The sequence below is a fragment of the Eucyclogobius newberryi genome, unplaced genomic scaffold (assembly GCF_026437365.1).
Source record: "Eucyclogobius newberryi isolate DKJ021-1_F unplaced genomic scaffold, fEucNew1.0.hap1 SCAF_20, whole genome shotgun sequence".
In the NCBI taxonomy this organism is placed as follows: Eukaryota; Metazoa; Chordata; class Actinopteri; order Gobiiformes; family Gobiidae; genus Eucyclogobius; species Eucyclogobius newberryi.
The window spans coordinates 2,881,563-2,905,405 of NW_027315835.1; the positions used below are offsets into that span (position 1 = coordinate 2,881,563).

Consider the following 23,843-nt stretch of genomic DNA (forward strand, 5'->3'; position numbering starts at 1 on the left):
CTCACACTGAGAGGACCATCAGACTCACACTGAGAGGACCATCAGACTCACACTGAGAGGACCATCAGACTCACACTGAGAGGACCATCAGACTCACACTGAGAGGACCATCAGACTCACACTGAGAGGACCATCGGACACACACTGAGAGGACCATCGGACTCACACTGAGGACCATCAGACTCACACTGAGAGGACCATCAGACTCACACTGAGAGGACCATCAGACTCACACTGAGAGGACCATCAGACTCACACTGAGAGGACCATCAGACTCACACTGAGAGGACCATCAGACTCACACTGAGAGGACCATCAGACTCACACTGAGGACCATCAGACTCACACTGAGAGGACCATCAGACACACACTGAGAGGACCATCAGACACAATGTGGTTTAAGTAGTGCACATGGCGCGACCGGACAATAAATGAACCACCAAATCACATTATTATATCATTATCATCATTATTTAAAAAGGCTGTACTTTTATTTTATACAATATACTTTTATGTTTCAGTGTCAAAAGCACAATTGTGTTATTCTCATTTCTCTCTCTGTCTGTCTTCACTTGTCTCTCCTAAGAGTTCTTTTTTTGGGCTGAGAAACTGCAGTGGTTTTTAGAGCAGGAACTGGAAACATCGGGAGGTTTTCGCTCAATAAAACGCTTTTCTTCCTCTGAAGTGGAGCTGCTGTAGTTTCACTGCGCGGAAATATAACCCACGGAAGTCCTTTAGTTTCAGGTGCATATCGTGCGCTCTCAACCGTCGCGTCGCCCTTTTTCACGCCAATTATTCAACTCTAGGAATTCAAGTGCGGCTTGGAAATACAAGAACGTTTAAGTGAATGGATTTTACAGAATAGATTTATTTTATATGATTGTGGGTGTTATTTTTGCAGAAGGTAAAAAAAACAAAAAAACATGTTTATTCCAGATGTTTTTTCTCTATTTAGATTTAGTGTTTTACTTAAATCCTTAAAATATTTGTTCAATTCTAGGCTGTGGAACATTCCAGTTGAAGTATATATTAATATCACCATGGATACGAGCAGGCGGTGGACCAGACATGTTTTTAAGCTCCCATAACCGAGTATTTCCCTTTTGATGAGTTAATTGTGAATAAGTTTAGGTCTAGTACATACATAAGAACATTTATATTTATTTTATTTGTTATATTAAATAACTTTTTTTTGTCATATTTTTTTCCAGGTCTGTGGGTGACTCTGAAGCTTCTTCCTGGAGACATTCACCAGATCAGGAAGGACTTCCCTCACCTGGTGGACCGCTCCACCGCCGTCGCTCGCAAGATGGGCTTTCCAGAGATTATCATGCCAGGTTTGAGCCTTCACATGCGTTTAACCGGATTTATACGTCTCTAAACACAAAAGTACCATATTTATCGCTTCGGAGTATAAGTCGCACCAGCCAAAAAATGCATAATAGAGAAGAAAAAAAACACACATAAGTCGCACTGGAGTATAAGTGGCATTTTGGGGAAATGTAGTTGATAAAATCCAAGATCAAGAACAGACATTTAATCTTGAAATGCAGTTTAAAATACCAGATGAGAGAACATGGTGAATAGGTGTACGTATGCTAACGCTAACACCTTCAGCTACATGACGTATGCTAACGCTAACACCTTCAGCTACATGACGTATGCTAACGCTAACACCTTCAGCTACATGACGTATGCTAACGCTAACCTTCAGCTACATGACGTATGCTAACGCTAACACCTTCAGCTACATGACGTATGCTAACGCTAACACCTTCAGCTACATGACGTATGCTAACGCTAACACCTTCAGCTACATGACGTATGCTAACGCTAACACCTTCAGCTACATGAGGCACAGACAGAACTGTGGTAAGTGTCTGGTATGTTAACGTAACATATGAACAGTTATTCAGATAACTATAGCATAAAGAACATGCTAACAAGTTTAGCAAAGCATCAGTTTTACCCCAAATCACTAAATCCACTGAATTCTTCTTCCTCTGTGTCACTTCTAAACAACTCAACAAACTCCAGAGGAAGAGGAAGTGCAGATTCTTCTTCTGCGTCGCTTAGAGCCTAGAGCGCCCTCTTGTGGTCGTCAGTGTGAAAATAATGAATAATATCACATATAAGTCGCTCTGGAGTATAACATTATGACAAAAGGTGCGACTTATAGTCCAAAAAATACGGTAACAATGAAGATGTTACGGTGGATTGACAAGTTCGGTCTAAACTGCAAGGTCGTCTAGGTTTCCCAACCGTACAAACCCGTTTAGATTCAATACCAAGAATATTCATACCAAAATCTAATATTTGACTTGCTGATTTTTACACAGCCCTAATTTGAGACTAAATTTGAAGTGGATTTCCCATGTTTACGTTTCTGTAGATGACTTAATTTCAACGTTTGTCCAAAGAATCGGCTGCGTTAGTGTTGACATAAGATGAATGACCTTGAAAGCTGTGGGGTAATGACCTCGAAAGCTGTGAGGGAATGACCTCGAAAGCTGTGGGGGAATGACCTTGACAACTGTGGGGGAATGACCTTGAATGCTGTGGGGGGATGACCTTGAACGCTGTGGGGGAATGACCTTGAAAGCTGTGGGGGAATGACCTTGAACGCTGTGGGGGGATGACCTCGAAAACTGTGGGGGAATGACCTTGAACGCTGTGGGGGGATGACCTTGAACGCTGTGGGGGAATGACCTCGAAAGCTGTGGGGGAGTGACCTTGAAAGCTGTGGGGGAGTGACCTTGAAAGCTGTGGGAGAATGACCTTGAACGCTGTGGGGGAATGACCTTGAAAGCTGTGGGAGAATGACCTTGAACGCTGTGGGAGAATGACCTTGAACGCTGTGGGGGAGTGACCTTGAAAGCTGTGGGGGAATGACCTTGAACGCTGTGGGGGAGTGACCTTGAAAGCTGTGGGGGAATGACCTTGAAAGCTGTGGGGGAATGACCTTGAAAGCTGTGGGGGAGTGACCTTGAAAGCTGTGGGGGAATGACCTTGAAAGCTGTGGGGGAGTGACCTTGAAAGCTGTGGGGTGTGACCTTGAACGCTGTGGGGGAATGACCTTGAACGCTGTGGGGGAGTGACCTTGAAAGCTGTGGGAGAATGACCTTGAATGCTGTGGGGGAGTGACCGTGAAAGCTGTGGGGGAATGACCTTGAACGCTGTGGGGGAATGACCTTGAACGCTGTGGGAGAATGACCTTGAACGCTGTGGGGGAATGACCTTGAAAGCTGTGGGGGAGTGACCTTGAAAGCTGTGGGGGAGTGACCTTGAAAGCTGTGGGGGAGTGACCTTGAAAGCTGTGGGGGAGTGACCTTGAACGCTGTGGGGGAGTGACCTTGAAAGCTGTGGGGGAATGACCTTGAACGCTGTGGGGGAATGACCTTGAACGCTGTGGGAGAATGACCTTGAACGCTGTGGGGGAATGACCTTGAAAGCTGTGGGGGAGTGACCTTGAAAGCTGTGGGGGAATGACCTTGAAAGCTGTGGGGGAGTGACCTTGAAAGCTGTGGGGGAGTGACCTTGAAAGCTGTGGGGGAGTGACCTTGAACGCTGTGGGGGAGTGACCTTGAACGCTGTGGGGGAGTGACCTTGAACGCTGTGGGGGAGTGACCTTGAAAGCTGTGGGGGAATGACCTTGAAAGCTGTGGGGGAATGACCTTGAATGCTGTGGGGGAATGACCTTGAATGCTGTGGGGGAATGACCGTGAACGCTGTGGGGGAATGACCTTGAACGCTGTGGGGGAATGACCTTGAAAGCTGTGGTATTGTCCCCGCAGGCGACGTGAGGAACGACATCTACGTGACTCTGGTCCTGGGCGACTTTGACAAAGGAAGCAAAACCACCCCGAAGAACGTGGAGGTGACGATGACGGTTTACGACGAGGACGGCAAAAGACTGGAGGTACGGGAACGGCCGGTGCGCGGGTTCCAACGGGAGAAACCGTGGTGTACTTATGTATTTCACCATGACAACTCAAATACACCTCCTACATTCATTTACTACAACACTTATAGGCTTCTGAAATGATATTAATGGTTAAGTGTACGAAATATTTACACGACACATTCCGCATTGAATAAATAGATTTAATGGATAATACACCAAATTTTACTTTCTATTTTTTTGTGTAATTTTTTTTTTTTTAAATTCAGGACTAATGTGTAATTGTTATTTATTAATTGAAATTTATTAGAAGATTTAAAAATATAATAACTATATTGAGGCCAAGGAAACAAAAGGAAAGTTTTACTAATCTGTTTAAACTTATTTTTATTTTTTTTAGAAAATGGACAAAAAAACCCCACTACATTTGCATTTAAATTTGGACTGTTTGTGTTACTTTTGTCATTCTTAATACTTCCATTTATCCATTCTGACATATATTCTGAAATAAATTACTACTTTGTATTAAACCCCCTCAAAAGGCATCATTTGCTCTTCACGTTTTGATTTTTGATTGACAGGCCTTGGATGTTGTCGTATAATTCGCCTTTGTCACTGTCAGACTCGACGCCCGAGGACAGAAAACCTGCAAACTCTGCACTTCTGCGCTCGCATGATTTATTTGTTATTCCGTTTGAGAAAGTCGCTCGCTGTACAGTAAATAAAATCACTCTCGACCGTAACGCGTGAAATACATTTTAAATCGTGGAATAAGTCTGTGTTTGTGCCAGCGCTTGGTGTAGCTCTGGTCGTTTGGTCCATCGTATTTTATTTTGTATTATTTTATTGGGATTTGAAAGGATGTGCCTGGTGTTTGGGAGTATTTTGTGCGTATAAATACTTTCTAGTGATGATGTTCGGGTCGAATACTTAAGCAAATCGTACAGAGCTTTAGTTGACCAAGAATTTCCTTAGTGGACTTAAGCCTTTGTACCATTTATGTGCACACAAAAGTATTACGCTTTAATCTGTACAACTGTAAATAATATTGAAACAAATTTAAATAGGAAATACTTTTAATAAATTAGAAGTGGAGGATACATTGGAAAAAAATCTATGCAAATTTAGAATAAAGCAAATATAGTCTATAAGAAATACGATTAAAATGGCTGCAAAAAAAGCTAAAGATAAAAATAAAACATATTTCAAATAAGGGCTACTGAATTTATTATTATTACCTTATTTTCTGGACTATAAGTCGCACCAGCCAAAATGCATCATAGAGAAGAAAAAAACATATAGAAGTCGCACTAGAGTATAAGTATACAAGTATAAATATAAGTATAAGTTGCACCCCGGCCAAAACTATGAAAAAAGGTGTGACTGATAGTCCGGAAAATACGGTATTGTTAAAAAAAGTATAAGTATTAAGTATTAACAAGAAAGCATATTATCTTTCATTCATCAATCAAACATTTAGAGGAAACACTTGCTAAATAATAAGAATAATTGAATGTGATTAATCTTATGTTGTGCGTTTTTTTTTCCTTTGTTTTGTCAGTAATTTAGACTTTTATTCCCCTCTCGCACCTATAGATTATTGCACGTCCTTTACATGTCGTTACATTCCAGTCCAAATCTGCGTCGTGTCGTGTTTGTAAAACTGTACTTTCCCCTGTGTTTACCAGACAGAGGAATGGCTCTTGTCGGCCGGCCCACCCGCCCGGCCCGCGGCGTACTGCGTGGGAATGCGGGCCCATAATAGCGACTTGATTGTACTAATGATAAAGCTGCGCGCTCTGGCTGGACTTTCACAAACAACCAATCAGACATGAGCGCCGTGGCCTCCCCCTGTAGATGAAATGACATACATTAGCGCCGGCTTCGGAGCGATCGGGCGCAGCGGGCGAGCGAGCGTGCGGGTCTGTGATTTCACTGTGGATAAACGCAGCAAAGCGGAGACGTTTGATCGTATCGGGGAATAAAGCACACCTCCAAGACCCAACGTGTATGATTAGGATGTGACAAAGTAAATGGGAATCTTTTTAAACTATTTTAATTCGACGATCGGAAACCACTGCATGCTCCGTGTAGACCGCTCTATCTGTTTTGCACACTACCGTATTTTCTGGAGTATAAGTCGCGCCGGAGTATAAGTCTCACCCGAGTATAAGTCTCACCCGAGTATAAGTCTCACCCGAGTATAAGTCTCACCCGAGTATAAGTCTCACCCGAGTATAAGTCTCACCCGAGTATAAGTCTCACCCGAGTATAAGTCGCACCCGAGTATAAGTCGCACCCGAGTATAAGTCGCACCCGAGTATAAGTCTCACCCGAGTATAAGTCGCACCCGAGTATAAGTCGCACCGGAGAATAATAATAGAGAAGGAAAAAAACATATATAAGTCGCACCCGAGTATAAGTCTCACCCGAGTATAAGTCTCACCCGAGTATAAGTCTCACCCGAGTATAAGTCTCACCCGAGTATAAGTCGCACCCGAGTATAAGTCTCACCCGAGTATAAGTCGCACCCGAGTATAAGTCGCACCGGAGAATAATAATAGAGAAGGAAAAAAACATATATAAGTCGCACCCGAGTATAAGTCGCACCGGAGAATAATAATAGAGAAGGAAAAAAACATATAAGTCGCACTGGAGTATATCATTAAATCCATTGAATTCTTCTTCCTCTGTGTCACTTCTAAACAACTCCACAAACTCCAGAGGAAGAGGAAGTGCAGATTCTTCTTCTGCATCGCTTAGAGCCTAGAGCGCCCTCTTGTGGTCGTCAGTGTGAAAATAAAGAAGAATATCGCATATAAGTCGCACCTCGGTCAAACTTTAAAAAAAGTTGCGACTTGTAATCCTGAAAATACGGTATATATATATTATATATTCTGTATTTCTCGGAGTGCGTCGAGGCCGTGCCATATTGCGTCTGTAAATCAGTAGCGCGCGGTGACGTTTACTGTTGTGCAGCAGACTTTGGGGTGTTCATCAATATTTAGCGTGTATGATTTGCACGCGAAAGTGAAAAATAAAACTCGTGGAAACTTGGCGCTGCCGTCGATTTGCGTCTCCTCGTTAATATCCGCGATATTCACCCTTTTTAAATGAATCTAACCAAATGGGACTTTTTAAATTTAATATAAAAGGTGTATTTTTATTGTATAATAAGAATAAATGTAGAATAAATAAAATACAATTAAAAAAAATATAATTAAAAAAATACAATTAAATTAAATGCAATTAAGTACAATTTAATAAAATACAATAAAATAAAATACAAATACAATTACATTAAATACTAATAAATAAAATACAATTAAGTACAATTTAATAAAATACAATACAACATAATTAAATACAAATAAATACAATGGAATTAAGTACAATTTAATTAAATACAAAAACATACAATATACAATTAGATTAAATAATGGATGGATGGACATTAAATACATTAATCTCCACCCTCTAATACAAAGGTATTGGTAGTTGTCATTCTTTGGTCACATTCTGTATAAAATAGAAATAATTTTGACATTTCTACCTTTTGAAATGCAAAATGTTTTTTTTTTTTCTTTACACAGACTTAAAACCATCAGCGTTTAGATCTGATGTGAGCTGATTGTTAAAATTGTATTACCGTTTACTTAAATTTGCCCATAAAAGACCTCTTGATATGCTGCACGTAAAAATAAAGCTCTTACTCACCTATTTCCTGTCAAATCAATCATTCTGAGAAGCATCAGGGTCAGATTGTTCTCCAAACGCACAAATAAATCATCTTTGAAATGAATAGGACTTTTATATGGATTCCGCCTGGACATTTTCGCTTTATTACAAGTCCCTAAAACAATTTTTTTTGTGAATTTACCTTCAGCTTTTAAATTAAAATTGTCAAAACCCAATAAAAGCTCAAACTAGTGTCACTCAGAGCGCCCTCCGACACCAGCTTCACTCATTCATATATTTAACAAAGAAAATCTAGGCGTAATTTAGAATCTGATTTCTGTGCAGAACTCGTTTCTACTTGTAATTAGAGTAAAACAGAGTCCAAAACTACAGAGTCTCCGCTTCACAAAGGCAATAGTTTGTGCTCCAGACGGTTCAGGAACAGCTTCAGTTTGAAACGGGACAATTTTCCAGGCGTTTTTGTAAAAATAGGCCCCTAAAACTGAGAGGTTAAAGCCTCGATAGTGATACTTTCGTCCCTCTCGTACCTTTGTCTTGGTACAGTTTAGACGGCTAAACCTTCACCCGCTAAACCAATTCTTCACTTAAGCGCTGCCTCCTTGTTCTTCTGTCATCACTCCGCTTCCATCTTCACCTGCCGCCGGACCTACATCGCTTATTTATACCATTTTCTCCCCCATTTGGTCCCTTCGGAGGCCGGTTCAAAGCCCGCGCGATGCCTCTTCCACCTGCCCCCCCGTGCAGCGCTGCTTTATGGGGGAGCTGCTGCCCGTCATTCCTCATAATTGGCGGTTGTCAGAATCTATTAGCAGCGCAGTGTTTCAGGTGCGAGCTCGGGGAGAGCGAACGCCGAGCCGTGGCCGCGCGTTGATTGACGGGCGACGCCGGTTGTGTGTTTACCCCTGTCACGCTTTGTCACCGGAGGAAAAGGGCTCCGTTTTGAAACATTGATGTGAAAAACGGGGCGCTGTAAACTGGATACAAAAGCACGATTCGCTGTTAATAAATCTCTGCGGTTTATTGCGAGCACGTTCATTGACCGGTCCGAAGGGGAAAACGCACCTGGAGTTGTGCTTTTGCTTCGTTCGTAACGCTCGTTTGACGGATTCTGGTTAGAACGTCTCGTCCCCTCCGAGCGTCAAAAACACTCCGTTCTGAATCCCCCCGTCGATCTGTGACTCTGAGAATCTTCCCCCGCTGTTTTTAAAGTCCATGAATCATCGACAGACGCGTTCTGAACATTTCCCACGTCGGATCGCGTAGCTACTTGTTTATTTGGGTATATTTTGCACTTTTATAAGCCGGTAGATCAGGAGTGTCCACACTTTATTCACCAAGGGCTGCATTTTGAAACTTAAAACGGGCAGAGGGGCCACAAACAACCTGACAATGTTGAATTTGTTAAACGACAAAGTGAATTATTCAAAATTTTGCCTTTAATTACCTGGAACATTAATATTCGGTTGGTATAACATCAAAATGCCTGAATTTTCCCAATCGCACAGTAAAAAGTACAACTTTTTGTTGTTTGGGCCGACATGGCAGGAACCTGGAGGGCCGACAAAAATTGGTCTGAGGGCCGCATTTGGCCCCCGGGCCCTAGTTTGGACATGCCTGCAGTAGATGGTGCCAAAACTAGGTTCATGCCGTGAGAAATGGCAGAGACACACGAGCATTTTTTGTTTTTTTATGAACATTCTGGATGGATGGAAACTTGCCCATCATGTTTCAGATGCATTTTTACATGTCTGTCCCCACTCTTCTCACTTCTCTCTTGGTGCCATACTGTCCAGCAGTGGTTTGAACAGAACAGCATTGGTTCTGACCTGTTCTGGCTTTATCCAACTAACCCTGGCTGCTCCCGGCGCCGCTCCATCTCTCTTTACTCTCCGTGGCCTAGTACCAACCCACCGCCAGCCGCACTCTTCAATTATGAACCTGTCGTTTCTTTCTAATCTCCACACCGGCGTCTCGAGCCGCGCGGTGCAGCTGCGCGTGCATAGACTCCTCGTGATGGATGGTTTTAGAGCCGCGTCGATTGAATCGGCATTTCCCCGAGTCATCCGAGTGTTATTTTTTGTTCTAATAATGTTATTGCCTTTGATTGTTTGCCCCCTAGAACGTGATTTTTCCCGGCGCCGGAGATGACGGCATCAACGAGTACAAGTCGGTCATTTACTACCAAGTGAAGCAACCGCGCTGGTATGAAACGATAAAGGTAAAAAAATCAACTTGTGCATTACACGATAATAAAATGATAAATGTTTAAACTAGAACTAACCTGAAGCTGGCAACTTAAACCGTATTTCTTGAGTTTGGACCGCTAACTCGTTAACTGTCCCTTACTGCCCAATTCAGTTAAATATATTTACTTTGTTATATACTCTTATCATCTTGACTACTTTTGCGCGCCCTCAGGTTGCCATTCCAATTGAAGACGTGAACCGCAGCCACTTGCGCTTCACCTTCCGGCACCGCTCGTCTCAGGACTGTGAGTACAAATGTATTTAATTCATTTATTGATGTTTTGTCCGTCCGCGCATCCGCCTCCTAAACATGCCAGTGGAAACGTTTGCCGTCCAATGCCGTAAATATAGAAAGATATTCCTCAAATTAAGTGAAATCGATGCTAAAATGTGTTTAGTGACGTTGGTTTATTTGGACTTTATAAGTGCATTTTTCATCCTTAGCGGGGAAATTCAAGTTTAAAGTTAAAATTAAACTAGAAATGAGAATAAAACTGTCATTGCTCGTGCCACTTCACTGAAATTAACCTGGCAATTATTTTTTACAAGCCAGTTTGGTAAGTTGTAGATACATTACAAAATAGGATGGGATATTTTCCAGCGTTAAACCTTTTTGTTCATTACAACACTGGAAAGGCTAGATTTTTCTTTATTACAGGTAAGATCATAATGTGTTAAAGAAGAATTTCAAGTACATCGTCTAGAAACGGGTTGAAAAAGAACTGATTAAAAATATAAAACAAACTCTCCAAAATAACTGTTTAAGAAGAATTCTGCTCTGTCATTTTTTGCACCAGACCCAGACCACACCATAGAATAATATCATAAAACGGGGAACATGACCAAAGAGCAAGACAATAATAATACAAAAATGATAATAATAAAAGCCCAATGACCCATTTACATATATATCTCTTTTTTGCACCTTACCACATTTTTTATTACATTTTTTATTTATTAAATTTTTTAGATTTTTAGAATACTATCACAAAACGGGGAACATGACCAGAGAGCAAGACAAACATAATAATAATAATAATAATAGTGATACAAATTATAATAATAAAGGCACAATGATAAAACACAAATTACAGCATAAAAATAAAAAATTAAGTCCCATTTATAAATATTTTTTTTGAACCAAACCACATTTTTAATTTTTTTTTTATTAAGTTCCCCCCCCCCCCCCATTTTTTTAGAATTCTATCATAAAACAGTGAACATGACCAGAAAGCAAGACAAACATTTTTTGGAATAAAATGAATTAAATAGTAATAAAATAAAAATAAAGGCACAGTGACAAAACATGACTAAAATCACAGCATAAAAAGTCCAACATTTAAGTCTCATTGATAAATCAGTTTTTGCACCATACCACATTTTTATTTTTTTTATTCCATTTCTTTTAATTTTTTAGAATACTATCAAACACAGTGAACATGACCAGAGAGCAGGACAAGAACAATAAAAAATGAAATAAAATAAATTTTAAAAAAGTATGGTAGTGGTGTTTAAAAAATAAAAAATAAAGGCACAATGACAAAACCTGAATAAAATCACAGCATAAAAAGTTCTACATTTAAGTCTCATTTACATTGCATTAGTCTGATCCATGCTGCGTTCTGAAGGTCAGCTATTAGACCCGTCCTTCTATTGGCAGAGCGGTGTCGGCTCGTCACTGGCTACAGCTGGGCACTGACTATTTTCTGGAGCGATATGCTTGTTAATTAGGACCTATCGCCTCGCTCGGAGTGGCCAGCTCTGTAATTGCCTTCTGTTTCCTAATATGCTTTCTGTATCGTTCTGGCCTGTGGAGACGGCGTCCCGCGTCCTGGCCGCTCTTCCCCTCCATCTGCTGACCACCTTGTCCTCATAATATTTAATGGTCAGCCACAGAAATAGTTTCCCTTTTCCTTCACGCTCGTCCCCATTGGCATAAAAGCGTCGTCGATATTTTCCTGAAAACCGCCACCCGGGGAAGTTCGGATCTGATTATTTTATGACAAATCCGCGTGTTAAAGGTGCATTACCGAACATTTGCACTGGTGAGAGAGGGTTTGCCATTTGTCTGCCTTTCGTTTATGATGTGTTAGATGCTTTTCTCCATTGTTTTTTCTTGACAATGTATTTTAAATTGAGCATTTTTGATTATTGAGTGCAGAAACATATTTTAAAAATGTAATAAAATGCGATTTATGCATTCAATTTCCTTCCGATGTTTAAATGGTTTCTATGGAATTTTGAGAGGATTTTGAGAGGATTACTGTGGGGTAGAAAAACAAACAAAATTGAAAAGCTCTAAAATGTCTATATCTGGTGGCTTTCTTAATGATGATGATGATTTATTATTATTATTTTTTGTTTTGTTTTAATTTTATTTTTTATTGTTTAAATTAATTAATTTTTTTTTAATTTTTTTTATTTTTTTAATCCATAAATTGGAATTTAAATAACTTTACATTTGGTCTGACATTCAGTTAATCTAAGTGGTTTGTCTCTACACTCAACACAACGGCCATTTTTAAGCCTAATTGAGTTCTTGTGTTTTGGTAAAGTTTCTAAACTGTTTCACTTGAAATGCTGCCCTATAGGTCTCCGTCTGTCCAATCCCATTTCGAGGTCATTTACATTATTTTGTCCCGGCCATCGGGGAATCTGTCTCAATTGGAATGCAACTTGTTGAATAGTCGCAAAAGGAAGAACGGTCACGCTTGGATTATTGCGGTAAATTAATTCTTACAGATAGGAGCGTCTGTGCTTTTAAATGTATTTGTTCAGAAAAATACACTTGATATTACAGGCTACGCAGCGTTGGGTAGTTCCGTATTTTCCGAACTATAAGTCACACCAGGCAAGACATGCATAATAGTCGCACTGGAGTATAAGTCGCATTTTTGGGGGAAATGTATTTGATAAAATCCGAGACCGAGAACAGACAGTTCCTCTGTAAATGCAGTTTAAAATAATAACAAATGAGAAAACATGGTGAATAGGTGTACGTATGCTAACGCTAACACCTTCAGCTACATGACGTATGCTAACGCTAACACCTTCAGCTACATGACGTATGCTAACGCTAACACCTTCAGCTACATGACGTATGCTAACGCTAACACCTTCAGCTACATGACGTATGCTAACGATAACACCTTCAGCTACATGAGGTATGCTAACGCTAACACCTTCAGCTACATGAGGTATGCTAACGCTAACACCTTCAGCTACATGACGTATGCTAACGCTAACACCTTCAGCTACATGACGTATGCTAACGATAACACCTTCAGCTACATGAGGTATGCTAACGCTAACACCTTCAGCTACATGAGGTATGCTAACGCTAACACCTTCAGCTACATGAGGTATGCTAACGCTAACACCTTCAGCTACATGAGGTATGCTAACGCTAACACCTTCAGCTACATGAGGTATGCTAACGCTAACACCTTCAGCTACATGAGGTATGCTAACGCTAACACCTTCAGCTACATGAGGTATGCTAACGCTAACACCTTCAGCTACATGAGGTATGCTAACGATAACACCTTCAGCTACATGAGGTATGCCAACGATAACACCTTCAGCTACATGAGGTATGCTAACGCTAACACCTTCAGCTACATGACGTATGCTAACGCTAACACCGTCAGCTACATGAGGTATGCTAACGATAACACCTTCAGCTACATGAGGTATGCTAACGCTAACACCTTCAGCTACATGAGGTATGCTAACGCTAACACCTTCAGCTACATGAGGTATGCTAACGCTAACACCTTCAGCTACATGAGGTATGCTAACGCTAACACCTTCAGCTACATGAGGTATGCTAACGCTAACACCTTCTGCTACATGATGTATGCTAACGCCAACACCTTCAGCTACATGACGTATGCTAACACTAACACCTTCAGCTACATGACGTATGCTAACGCTAACACCTTCAGCTACATGACGTATGCTAACGCTAACATCTTCAGCTACATGACGTATGCTAACGTTAACACCTTCAGCTACATGACGTATGCTAACGCTAACACCTTCAGCTACATGACGTATGCTAACGCTAACACCTTCAGCTACATGACGTATGCTACACCTTCAGCTACATGACGTATGCTACACCTTCAGCTACATGACGTATGCTACACCTTCAGCTACATGACGTATGCTAACGCTAACACCTTCAGCTACATGACGTATGCTAACGCTAACACCTTCAGTTACATGACGTATGCTAACGCTAACACCTTCAGCTACATGAGGCACAGACAGAACTGTGGTAAGTGTCTGGTATGTTAACGTAACATATGAACAGTTATTCAGATAACTATAGGAAGGCAGCAGGACCTGATGGCATCAGCCCCAGGCTCCTTAAGTCCTGCGCAGATGAACTGTGTGGAGTGATGGAGCATGTCTTCAACATGAGCCTGAAGCTGAGGGTGGTACCACAGGTCTGGAAGACCTCCTGTCTGGTACCTGTGCCTAAGACACCGCGCCCCAAAGACCTCAACAGCTTCAGGCCAGTGGCTCTCACGTCCCACCTGATGAAGACACTGGAGCGGCTGGTCCTGGACCACCTCCGCTCCACCGTGAGCTCAGCCATGGACCCGCTGCAGTTTGCATATCGGTCTGGCATCGGAGTGGAGGACGCCGTCATCTCCCTGCTGCACCGCTCTCTCTCTCACCTGGAAAAGCCTGGCAGCTCTGTGAGGATTCTGTTCTTCGATCTTTCCAGCGCCTTCAACACCATCAGCTCCTGAGGGACAAGCTGGAGACGGCTGGTGTGGAGTATGACCTGGCAGAGTGGATCCTGGACTACCTCACAGACCGACCCCAGTTTGTGAGAGCCCGGAACTGTGTGTCTGACACTCGGACCTGCAGTGTGGGGGCGCCCCAGGGCACTGTCCTCGCGCCCTTTCTCTTCACCCTTTACACTGCAGACTTCAGACATGACACGGACAGCTGTGTCCTGCAGAAGTTCTCTGACGACTCTGCCATCATCGGACTCATCACGGACGACGATGACGGGGAGTACAGAGGACTGGCGCAGGACTTTGTGGACTGGTGTCAGCGGAACCACCTCCTCATCAACGCGGGGAAGACCAAGGAGATGGTGGTGGACTTTCGCAGACGCCACCCCACTGCCCCCTCACCAGTGAACATCCAGGGACGGGACATTGAGAGAGTGGACTCATACAAGTACCTGGGTGTTCATCTGAACCACAAACTGGACTGGACTCATAACACAGACGCACTGTACAGGAAGAGCCAGAGTCGGCTCTACCTCCTGAGGAGACTCAGGTCTTTTGGAGTGACAGGGCCACTCCTGAAGACCTTCTACGACTCTGTGGTGCATCAGCTCCTGTAGGTGTGGCCTGCTGGAGCAGCAGCATCACAGAGAGGGAGAGGAAGAGGCTGGACAGAGTCATCAAGAAGTCCAGCTCCATCCTGGGCTGTGCTCTGGACTCGGTGCAGGAGGTGGGGGACAGAAGGGTCCTGGCTAGATTCACATCTATGCTGGACCATGAGTGTCGCCCCCTGCAGGACACTCTCTCCGCTCTGGAGAGCAGCTTCAGTGAGAGACTGATCCACCCTCGCTGTGTGAAGGAAAGGTTCCGTAGGTCTTTCCTTCCTGCTGCTGTCAGACTTTATAACAAAAACTGTTAGTCCTGAACACTCGCAATACTGACCTAACCTAATACTGATGTGCAATTCTGTCATATGTGCAATTGCTGTTGGAATTCATGTGCAATTCATGTGCAATTACTGTGAAATTCATGTGCAATCTATGTGCTGTCGTGACACATATTCATGTGCAATTACTGTCGTGATCACATGCAATGGTATTTATGTATTTATTTATTTGTCTATGGGAGTTTTTATTTATTTATAGGAGATCTTCTACTGAAAGTGTTTTTCAGACTTCCTATAAGTGATCTGTTCTGTTCTTCTGTATCTGCCTCTGGATCTACCTGCGTTGCACCAATGAAATTTCCCCATGTGGGACAATAAAGGAATATCTTATCTTATCTTATAAAGAACATGCTAACAAGTTTAGCAAAGCATCAGTTTTACCCCAAATCACTAAATCCACTGAATTCTTCTTCCTCTGTGTCACTTCTAAACAACTCCACAAACTCCAGAGGAAGAGGAAGTGCAGATTCTTCTTCTGCGTCGCTCAGAGCCTAGAGCGCCCTCTTGTGGTTTTCAGTGTGAAAATAACGAATAATATCACATATAAGTCGCTCTGGCCAAACTATGGAAGAAAGGTGCAACTTATAGTCCAAAGAATACGATAAGTAAACTGAATAAGGCACAACATTTTTTTATGCATTAGTCATTGTGCATAATTCAGTTCATTTCCAATAACAGTAGTTTGTCAGTATCACAGGGATGTCACCATTTCAAACGTTACTGTGAGAAAAAACATTACGTTTTTTATCGATTTTTTGCACTTATTATTGAGACTGAGACCAAACAACAGTGAAATCTTTAATTTTCTTTCATTCTCGTGGTCTGACATGCGACTGTTCCTCAAGTTTGTGACCGACTTTACACAATTGAACTCTCTGAAAGACTAAATAAAACTAAATGTGACAAAAAACAGCCAGATAAAAACAGTTGTATACATTTAGGTCTTTTTTTGACAGATTGAACTCAGAAGACACGGTTATTATTATTATTATTTTTTGTATTCTTACGATTATATTATGACCTGAATTATCACAATTATCGATTAACTGAATACTCTTCACATCCCAAGGGTCATATTTTTTTGTATTTCCTTCCTCTGTATCGACAATTGTTGAAAAATCTGGTTTCGATAAACGTTTTAGTATCTGGGTGTCGTTTTTCTTTAGTTTTTTTCAATCCAAACGACATACGGACCACTTTTCTTGCCTATATTCAGACAATTCCTGGCTGTAAACCTCCCTCTCCCTCAGTCGCCTCCCTCTGCTGGTCCGTCCACATGCTTAGGTCCGAGGGTCTCTTCGGCTGTGAGATAATCCACTCGGAGAGCCCCACTTCTCACTCCCGCCGTGTCTCGATGCTGTTACGGAGCGCGCCTTTGAAACCCAACGACCGGCTTTTATCTGCCTGCGACGGTTGCTTTAGAAACGGGCTCACCTCGCCTGACTCCTGCGCCGCAGCGGCGCGCCGATGACGCCAAACTCCGGCTCGTCACTCGCTCCAGCGCTACAGAGGCTGCAGTCGGTGTTGTCGGGTCACGTTTTATTTTTATTTCTAAATGCGTTTCATGTGGCGCTGTCTAAAGTCATTCCGTGGCGATATCGGTGCAAAGTTTTTACCGGACGATAAGTCACACCGCCCAAAAAGTGCATAATAGAGAAGAAAAAAACATATATAAGTCTCACTGGAGTATAAGTCGCATTTTTTGGGGAAATGTATTTGATAAAATCCAAGACCAAGAACAGACATTTCATCTGTAAATGCAGTTTAAAATAATAACAGATGAGAGAACATGGTGAATAGGTGTACGTATGCTAACGCTAACACCTTCAGCTACATGACGTATGCTAACGCTAACATCTTCAGCTACATGATGTGTGCTAACGCTAGCACCTTCAGCTACATGACGTATGCTAACGCTAACACCTTCAGCTACATGACGTGTGCTAACGCTAACACCTTCAGCTACATGACGTGTGCTAACGCTAACACCTTCAGCTACATGACGTATGCTAACGCTAACACCTTCAGCTTCATGTCGTATGCTAAAGCCAACACCTTCAACTACATGACGTATGCTAACGCTAACACCTTCAGCTTCATGTCGTATGCTAATGCCAACACCTTCAGCTACATGACGTATGCTAACGCTAACACCTTCAGCTACATGACGTATGCTAACGCTAACACCTTCAGCTACATGACGTATGCTAACGCTAACACCTTCAGCTACATGACGTTAACACCTTCAGCTACATGACGTATGCTAACGCTAACACCTTCAGCTACATGACGTGTGCTAACGCTAACACCTTCAGCTACATGACGTATGCTAACGCTAACACCTTCAGCTACATGACGTATGCTAACGCTAACACCTTCAGCTACATGACGTATGCTAACGCTAACACCTTCAGCTACATGACGTATGCTAACGCTAACACCTTCAGCTACATGACGTATGCAAACGCTAACACCTTCAGCTACATGACGTATGCTAACGCTAACACCTTCAGCTACATGACGTATGCTAACGCTAACACCTTCAGCTACATGACGTATGCTAACGCTAACACCTTCAGCTACATGACGTATGCTAACGCTAACACCTTCAGCTACATGAGGCACAGACAGAACTGTGGTAAGTGTCTGGTATGTTAACGTAACATATGGACAGTTATTCAGATAACTATAGCATAAAGAACATGCTAACAGATAACTATAGCATAAAGAACATGCTAACAGATAACTATAGCATAAAGAACATGCTAACAAGTTTAGCAAAGCATCAGTTTTACCCCAAATCACTAAATCCATTGAATTCTTCTTCCTCTGTGTCACTTCTAAACAACTCCACAAACTCCAGAGGAAGAGGAAGTGCAGATTCTTCTTCTGCGTCGCTTAGAGCCTAGAGCGCCCTCTTGTGGTTGTGTGAAAATAACGAATAATATCACATATAAGTCGCTCTGGAGTATAAGTCGCACCTCGGCCAAAACGATGAAAAAAGCCACTACTTATAAATACGGTCACAAGTTATTCAAAAACGGTGTCTTCTGGCTTAGTTTTAAGGTTAGTTTCTAAGTCGCTGAATACATGATGCGTAAACGTGCCTGTAAAGTGTTCATCTGTGCAGCGATATCACAAAACATCTGCATGGGATTTTTTTTGCTGCGCACGTAGTTACGCCGCTGTTGTTTTGGCCTGATCGCCGCTCTCGTCTCTGAGCGGGAGGCACTTCTGTCCACAATCACCCTCAGGGGCAGTATTTGGCTCGCCACCTTTTCACGCGCTCTCAAAAACATCCAGCGCAAAACCTGAATCAGCAGTTTTCTTAATTGTGATGAGAGCGCATGATTTAAAGGTTTGCAAATGCTAGAAAACAAATAAAGTGCTGTTGCAGTATTCTGTACCTGTTCTCTGGTGCAGCAGAGACGCAGAGGAGCTTATTGGGGCTTCTCTGCTTTTCACTTGGAAAAACAGTCACACAAAACTTATGTAGTGCCATTACAGAGCTGGAGCCACGACTGAAATGGTTGGGAGGTTTGTAGAGTTAAAAAGATCTAATGCAGCCAATCGATTGAGGACACAAATGCATCTTTACGAAGTTACGTTATGATATAGTATTATATCGTATTTAAATCCATCCATCTCAGCATCATAGAGCAGTCTTCCATGTTTTAATTTTACCCTGATTTTTAACACGTTTGCCTTGGTGTTTTCATTGCTTAAAATACTTACTACACTTTTTAATACAATGCCATGTACACACAAAGATAATAACCAAATAAATTAGTATTATCTTGTCATCTTTTGATGACAAGATAAAAGATTGCTCGAGACCATTCTACAACTATTAAGAAAAGTCAGGTATTTTTCAGTTTCGATACCTGCTCAAAAGAGGACCTGGTTTCTATTATTATGATTGTTTTATTTGTATTTTTGTATTTATTGTATTTTATTGTATTGTATTTTTATTTTTTTAATTTATTGTATTTAAAAATGTATTTATAATTTACTTTGATTTTTGTTTATGGTTCACTTTTTCAGATTTTTTAAAAATTTTATTTACTATTGATTAGTATGTGGGTAATGGACTACATTAGTCCTTTTAACAAGCAATAAGCAATTTACATTCTGTATATTTCAAAATTATAAATCAATTAATGGGAGTTTAATGTTATATTTTCTTCCAGTTATTATTTCTATGAAGTGAATATAACAGTATACAATGACTTTATTAGCTTTAACTTATTTATGTTATAGAGTATAAGGGTATTTATGTTTATTAATGTTCAAATCTTTAACAAAAACCCTGCAGACCGCTCTTTTATGCTCGTCTTTTTAACGGAGCGCTTCAACACTCGCTCCTCTTCACTGCCGCCTCTTATCACAGAAACCACAAGAACAGGGACCCTCGCCATTCTGGCTCTTGCGCCTCCTCGGTCATTATCTGACCCGGAGAGGGGCCGATGGGCTCCGGAGAGGGGCCGATGGGCTCCGGACATTCATCTGAAGTGACAGCTCAACCCGCCGAGACGGAGAAGTTCTGAAAAGGTCTGACTTTGATTGACTGCTGTCCGGAGAATGACCTTTTCTGCCGCGCCGGTGTATTATCGGGTGCAATGAAGCCGGAGTCGGGTGTTTCTGAGTCCGTAAATGTGCTTAAAAGGAACTGCGCAGAGGTGAAGGGATCTGGTTTTGGTCTGGATTTGGTTTCTCTGGATCGTGCGGTGGACCCTGGACTTTGGTCTGAGCTGTGGACCAGGCCCCGGACCCGTTTCTGGACCTTCATCTACAGAACTTTTCGGGTTGGACAGCGCTCCAGAATAAAAGCAGCGCCAAAACAAAGCATTTTGCATTTCTTCAATTTCATTTTTTTTTTTACTAGAACAATGCCTTGGAAACGAGTATTAGCAGGGTCGCCTCTCCATAGACCTGACCTGTTATAATGGCGTCAAAAGCAGGTGGCCGACGTCCCACAAGAAAAGTAAAAAAAAAAAAAAAATTATATAAAGGAAAAACTAGGACTTAAGTTTTGGTCGACTAGAAAAAAAATATTAATAAGGCTGCCCCAAATAAATTGTCTGTTTGCTGTAACCCGACCCACTATTTTTCAAGTGGGTAGGTAGGTAGGTATTTTTTTTTACTTAAAAGCATAAAAAAATCCAAATTTGTATATAGAATTGAATGATAATTTGCCTATGAAATTAAGTTAATATTATCATTTATCAAAAGAGATGCTACCGTAAATGTACAAAAAAAAAAAAGAATAAGTCCACCCAATAAACTATTTTTGGAGGTCTTGGTCATCAAATATGACAAATTCTGCATATTTCAACCACTGTCAAATCCCGTTTTTTCTATTCTGCCAGTGACACGCAGTGACCACCAGGGGTTAGGCTTCAACAGACAATGACTTGAATGTTCTCCGCTCGCTTGTTAAGTTTAATTTTCATTTCTTTTTCGGCTTCATAATATATTTTGCGAGTTCCAGTGATACAAAATTATTCAACACGGCGCTTTTTGAAAAAACGGTCGGTGAGTCGGCAAAATATAAGAAAAATAAAAGAATTTGGCATAATTTTGACAAAATGCTGATATTTTTTTTTCAGTTGGCTATAATTTTGACGGCTCGGTCGGGTTACGGCAAACAGACTAAAATTTAGTCTTTGTGATTCATTTGATTTTTTGGGATTTTTTCCAAGGTTGAGCACAATCTATTACTTTGTCTATTACTTTTCTATAAAGGAAAAACTGGGACATTAGTTGTGGTCGACTATAAAAAATATGAATAATGACACAACATTTATTGTGATTCACTGTTGATAAAAACGACTTTGAATTTGAGATTTTTCCCCAGGTTGAACGTGGCCAAAGTCCCGCGTCTGAATGACTTTTTGATTAGAATGATGTGAAAAGGAGTCGTCTTTCGCTCTTTGACCTCGTATAAAAGCTCTTTTCGGTCCACCTCATGTTCAACAACATCATTAGAGGACACAAAAGAGCAAATGACTCGCTGCGTCGTGTTCTCCAGCTTTTATCCACCTTCAACCGACTGTGAAATTGGTTAATTGACGCACAATGGCAAACGGCAAAACTCCTCTTTTGTGTAGCGCTGTTCGGCAAACGGTTAACAGTGAATCGTTTGAATTAATTATCCACTTGGACATTTGGACTTGTTTATCTTGCAGATCAATATAGAAATCAGTTGTATAATTCATATTTATCATTTGGCTTCCACAATAATAAACTGTACATGGCCTCTCTATAGTCGTTATCCCCAGTATTACAATTTATCTGCTCATTTATATGTTTTATTATTTCATTTGATCATTATTTATGCTTTACTTTGTCTCACTGCTTCCATTTTCCATTATCTTTCCAATTATTTTTTATATAATACATTGGTTTATTCACATAATATGACTAAAAAGGAAAAACAAAAGGATGTAATTGTGTAAATTAACTGATGTACGATGTTAGACTTCAACCGTCTGTGCAGTATTCACGGGCAATTGTTTTATTTAAAAGTATTCGTGCTTTTCAGCTTCCGTGCTAACTTTTTTATCCCCTTTTTCCTTCAGCTAAAGACAAATCGGAGAAGATCTTTGCCCTGTCGTTTGTGAAGCTGATGAGATACGACGGGACGACTCTGCGCGACGGCGAGCACGACCTCATCGTGTACAAGGTAAACGTCACAGGCAAAAGTAAAGCGAGAAGAATGAAGTGAAATAAAGTGCGTGCCATATGTTGTCAGCCGCTACTGTCCGTTGAAATACAATGTAATCACATAATTGACATAAGATGGACTAAATGAGACTCACATTTTGTACGTGGTTTTGCTTTAACTTTGCACTTTATTTTCATCTGGATGCATTATTCTTAAAATTCTTAATATACACTTAGTTTTTTTTCTTCTATTTAAAAAAAAAAAGTAATTTAATTTATTATTATTTTCGTATTTTTATTCTTTTTCTTTCTTTTTTCTTTCTCAATAAAAAATAAATGTAAAAAATTCAAAAGGAAAAGATAATCATCAGTTTTTTTTAGCTGTTTTAGTCAAAAATTGTCCAAAACATTTGACTGGACTTTTACTTATTAGATTAAACGAGGGCTGGGGCCACGATACGATACACATCCCGATACTCTGAACTTGATACGATACACGTCCTGATTCATGGATATCCCTGAAAACTGGTGTTAAAACTTTACCAAAATGATGAAAAATGCATTAGAATTTCATCCTCCTATGATGAAAAAATACATTAAAACATGGATCATAATTTGTATGTACATGTTTTCTCTGTGTAGGCTGGTTCATAGTGCTTAATTTATGTTTATTTATGTAGTGTGGGACTGGGAGGGGCTATGGAAACTCTATAGATGTTTTTAAAATAGATACATAATTAATACAAAATAATAAGTACGCATCTCTGTCTTTATACACGATACATGCATTGCCAAGAAGTTGATCTCGATGTATCACCACATCTATTTAATTAATACATTTTTAATTTTACACCTGCCTTATTTGATTATTGATTATCATTATTATTGAAAGTTCCTCGTTTGTGGATTTTCTTCACTGACGAGGGCAATAAACCTCTTGATTCCGATTAAACTTTTATTAAATTACACCTGCTTTTTTTCCGTCACCAAAAAATAAAATCATTCTTCCAGTGAAACAATGACACATCCAGAGTCGAAGCCAGAATGTACATGTTCATAATTACAATTCACCCACATCCTACGTCGTTGTTTAAAGTGCGGCCTCAAAGCCAAACGACCTGCGTTAGCACCATTAGCAGTGAGATGAACCATTAGCTCGAGGTGGTGGGTGCTCTAATCACTGAGACTTCAGCATCTGCACTCACACCCAGAATTCATTTGTTCTCAATTAAAACTGTTACCTTTGCCTCGCCGAGCACATTTATGTTAATTAAACCCTGATTATGAGCAGGTCTATCCTGGCTGACCTCATTAGGGATGTGAAACTCTAGTTGTTGTAGCTGTTGTTGTTGTTGTAGCTTCAATGGTTTTCAGAGCTTTTGTTTTTGTGTGATTTGTTTCACTGCTAAAATCTTTTCTAATCTAAACATTTTTGCTTGAGGGAAATACGTTAAAATGTGTATTTCTGTTTTAAATTGGTAGCTAATTATTTTGTAGGAGAAGCAAGTGTAGGAGGTGTACTTAAAATAAAAAAGGTGATGTATTTTTTGTTTGTATCTGAATGTTGACATTTTAAAAATAATAATAAAAATAATCATAATGAAAATGAAAAAGAATAAGAAAATGAATGAACA

General features: G+C 40.7%; 1 protein-coding gene across 2 annotated transcripts in view; it reads left to right on the forward strand.

The window, feature by feature from the left end:
- The window catches only part of dock1 (dedicator of cytokinesis 1), a 371,371-nt gene that overhangs the window by 56,888 nt on the left and 290,640 nt on the right, over nt 1–23,843 (forward strand). For both annotated transcript variants that reach the window (XM_072456209.1, XM_072456210.1), the window contains exons 13-17: nt 1,212–1,337; nt 3,795–3,919; nt 9,720–9,818; nt 10,019–10,091; nt 22,125–22,228. In XM_072456209.1, the coding sequence (XP_072312310.1) occupies nt 1,212–1,337; nt 3,795–3,919; nt 9,720–9,818; nt 10,019–10,091; nt 22,125–22,228 (527 nt within the window). The remainder of the gene's footprint in view (nt 1–1,211; nt 1,338–3,794; nt 3,920–9,719; nt 9,819–10,018; nt 10,092–22,124; nt 22,229–23,843) is intronic.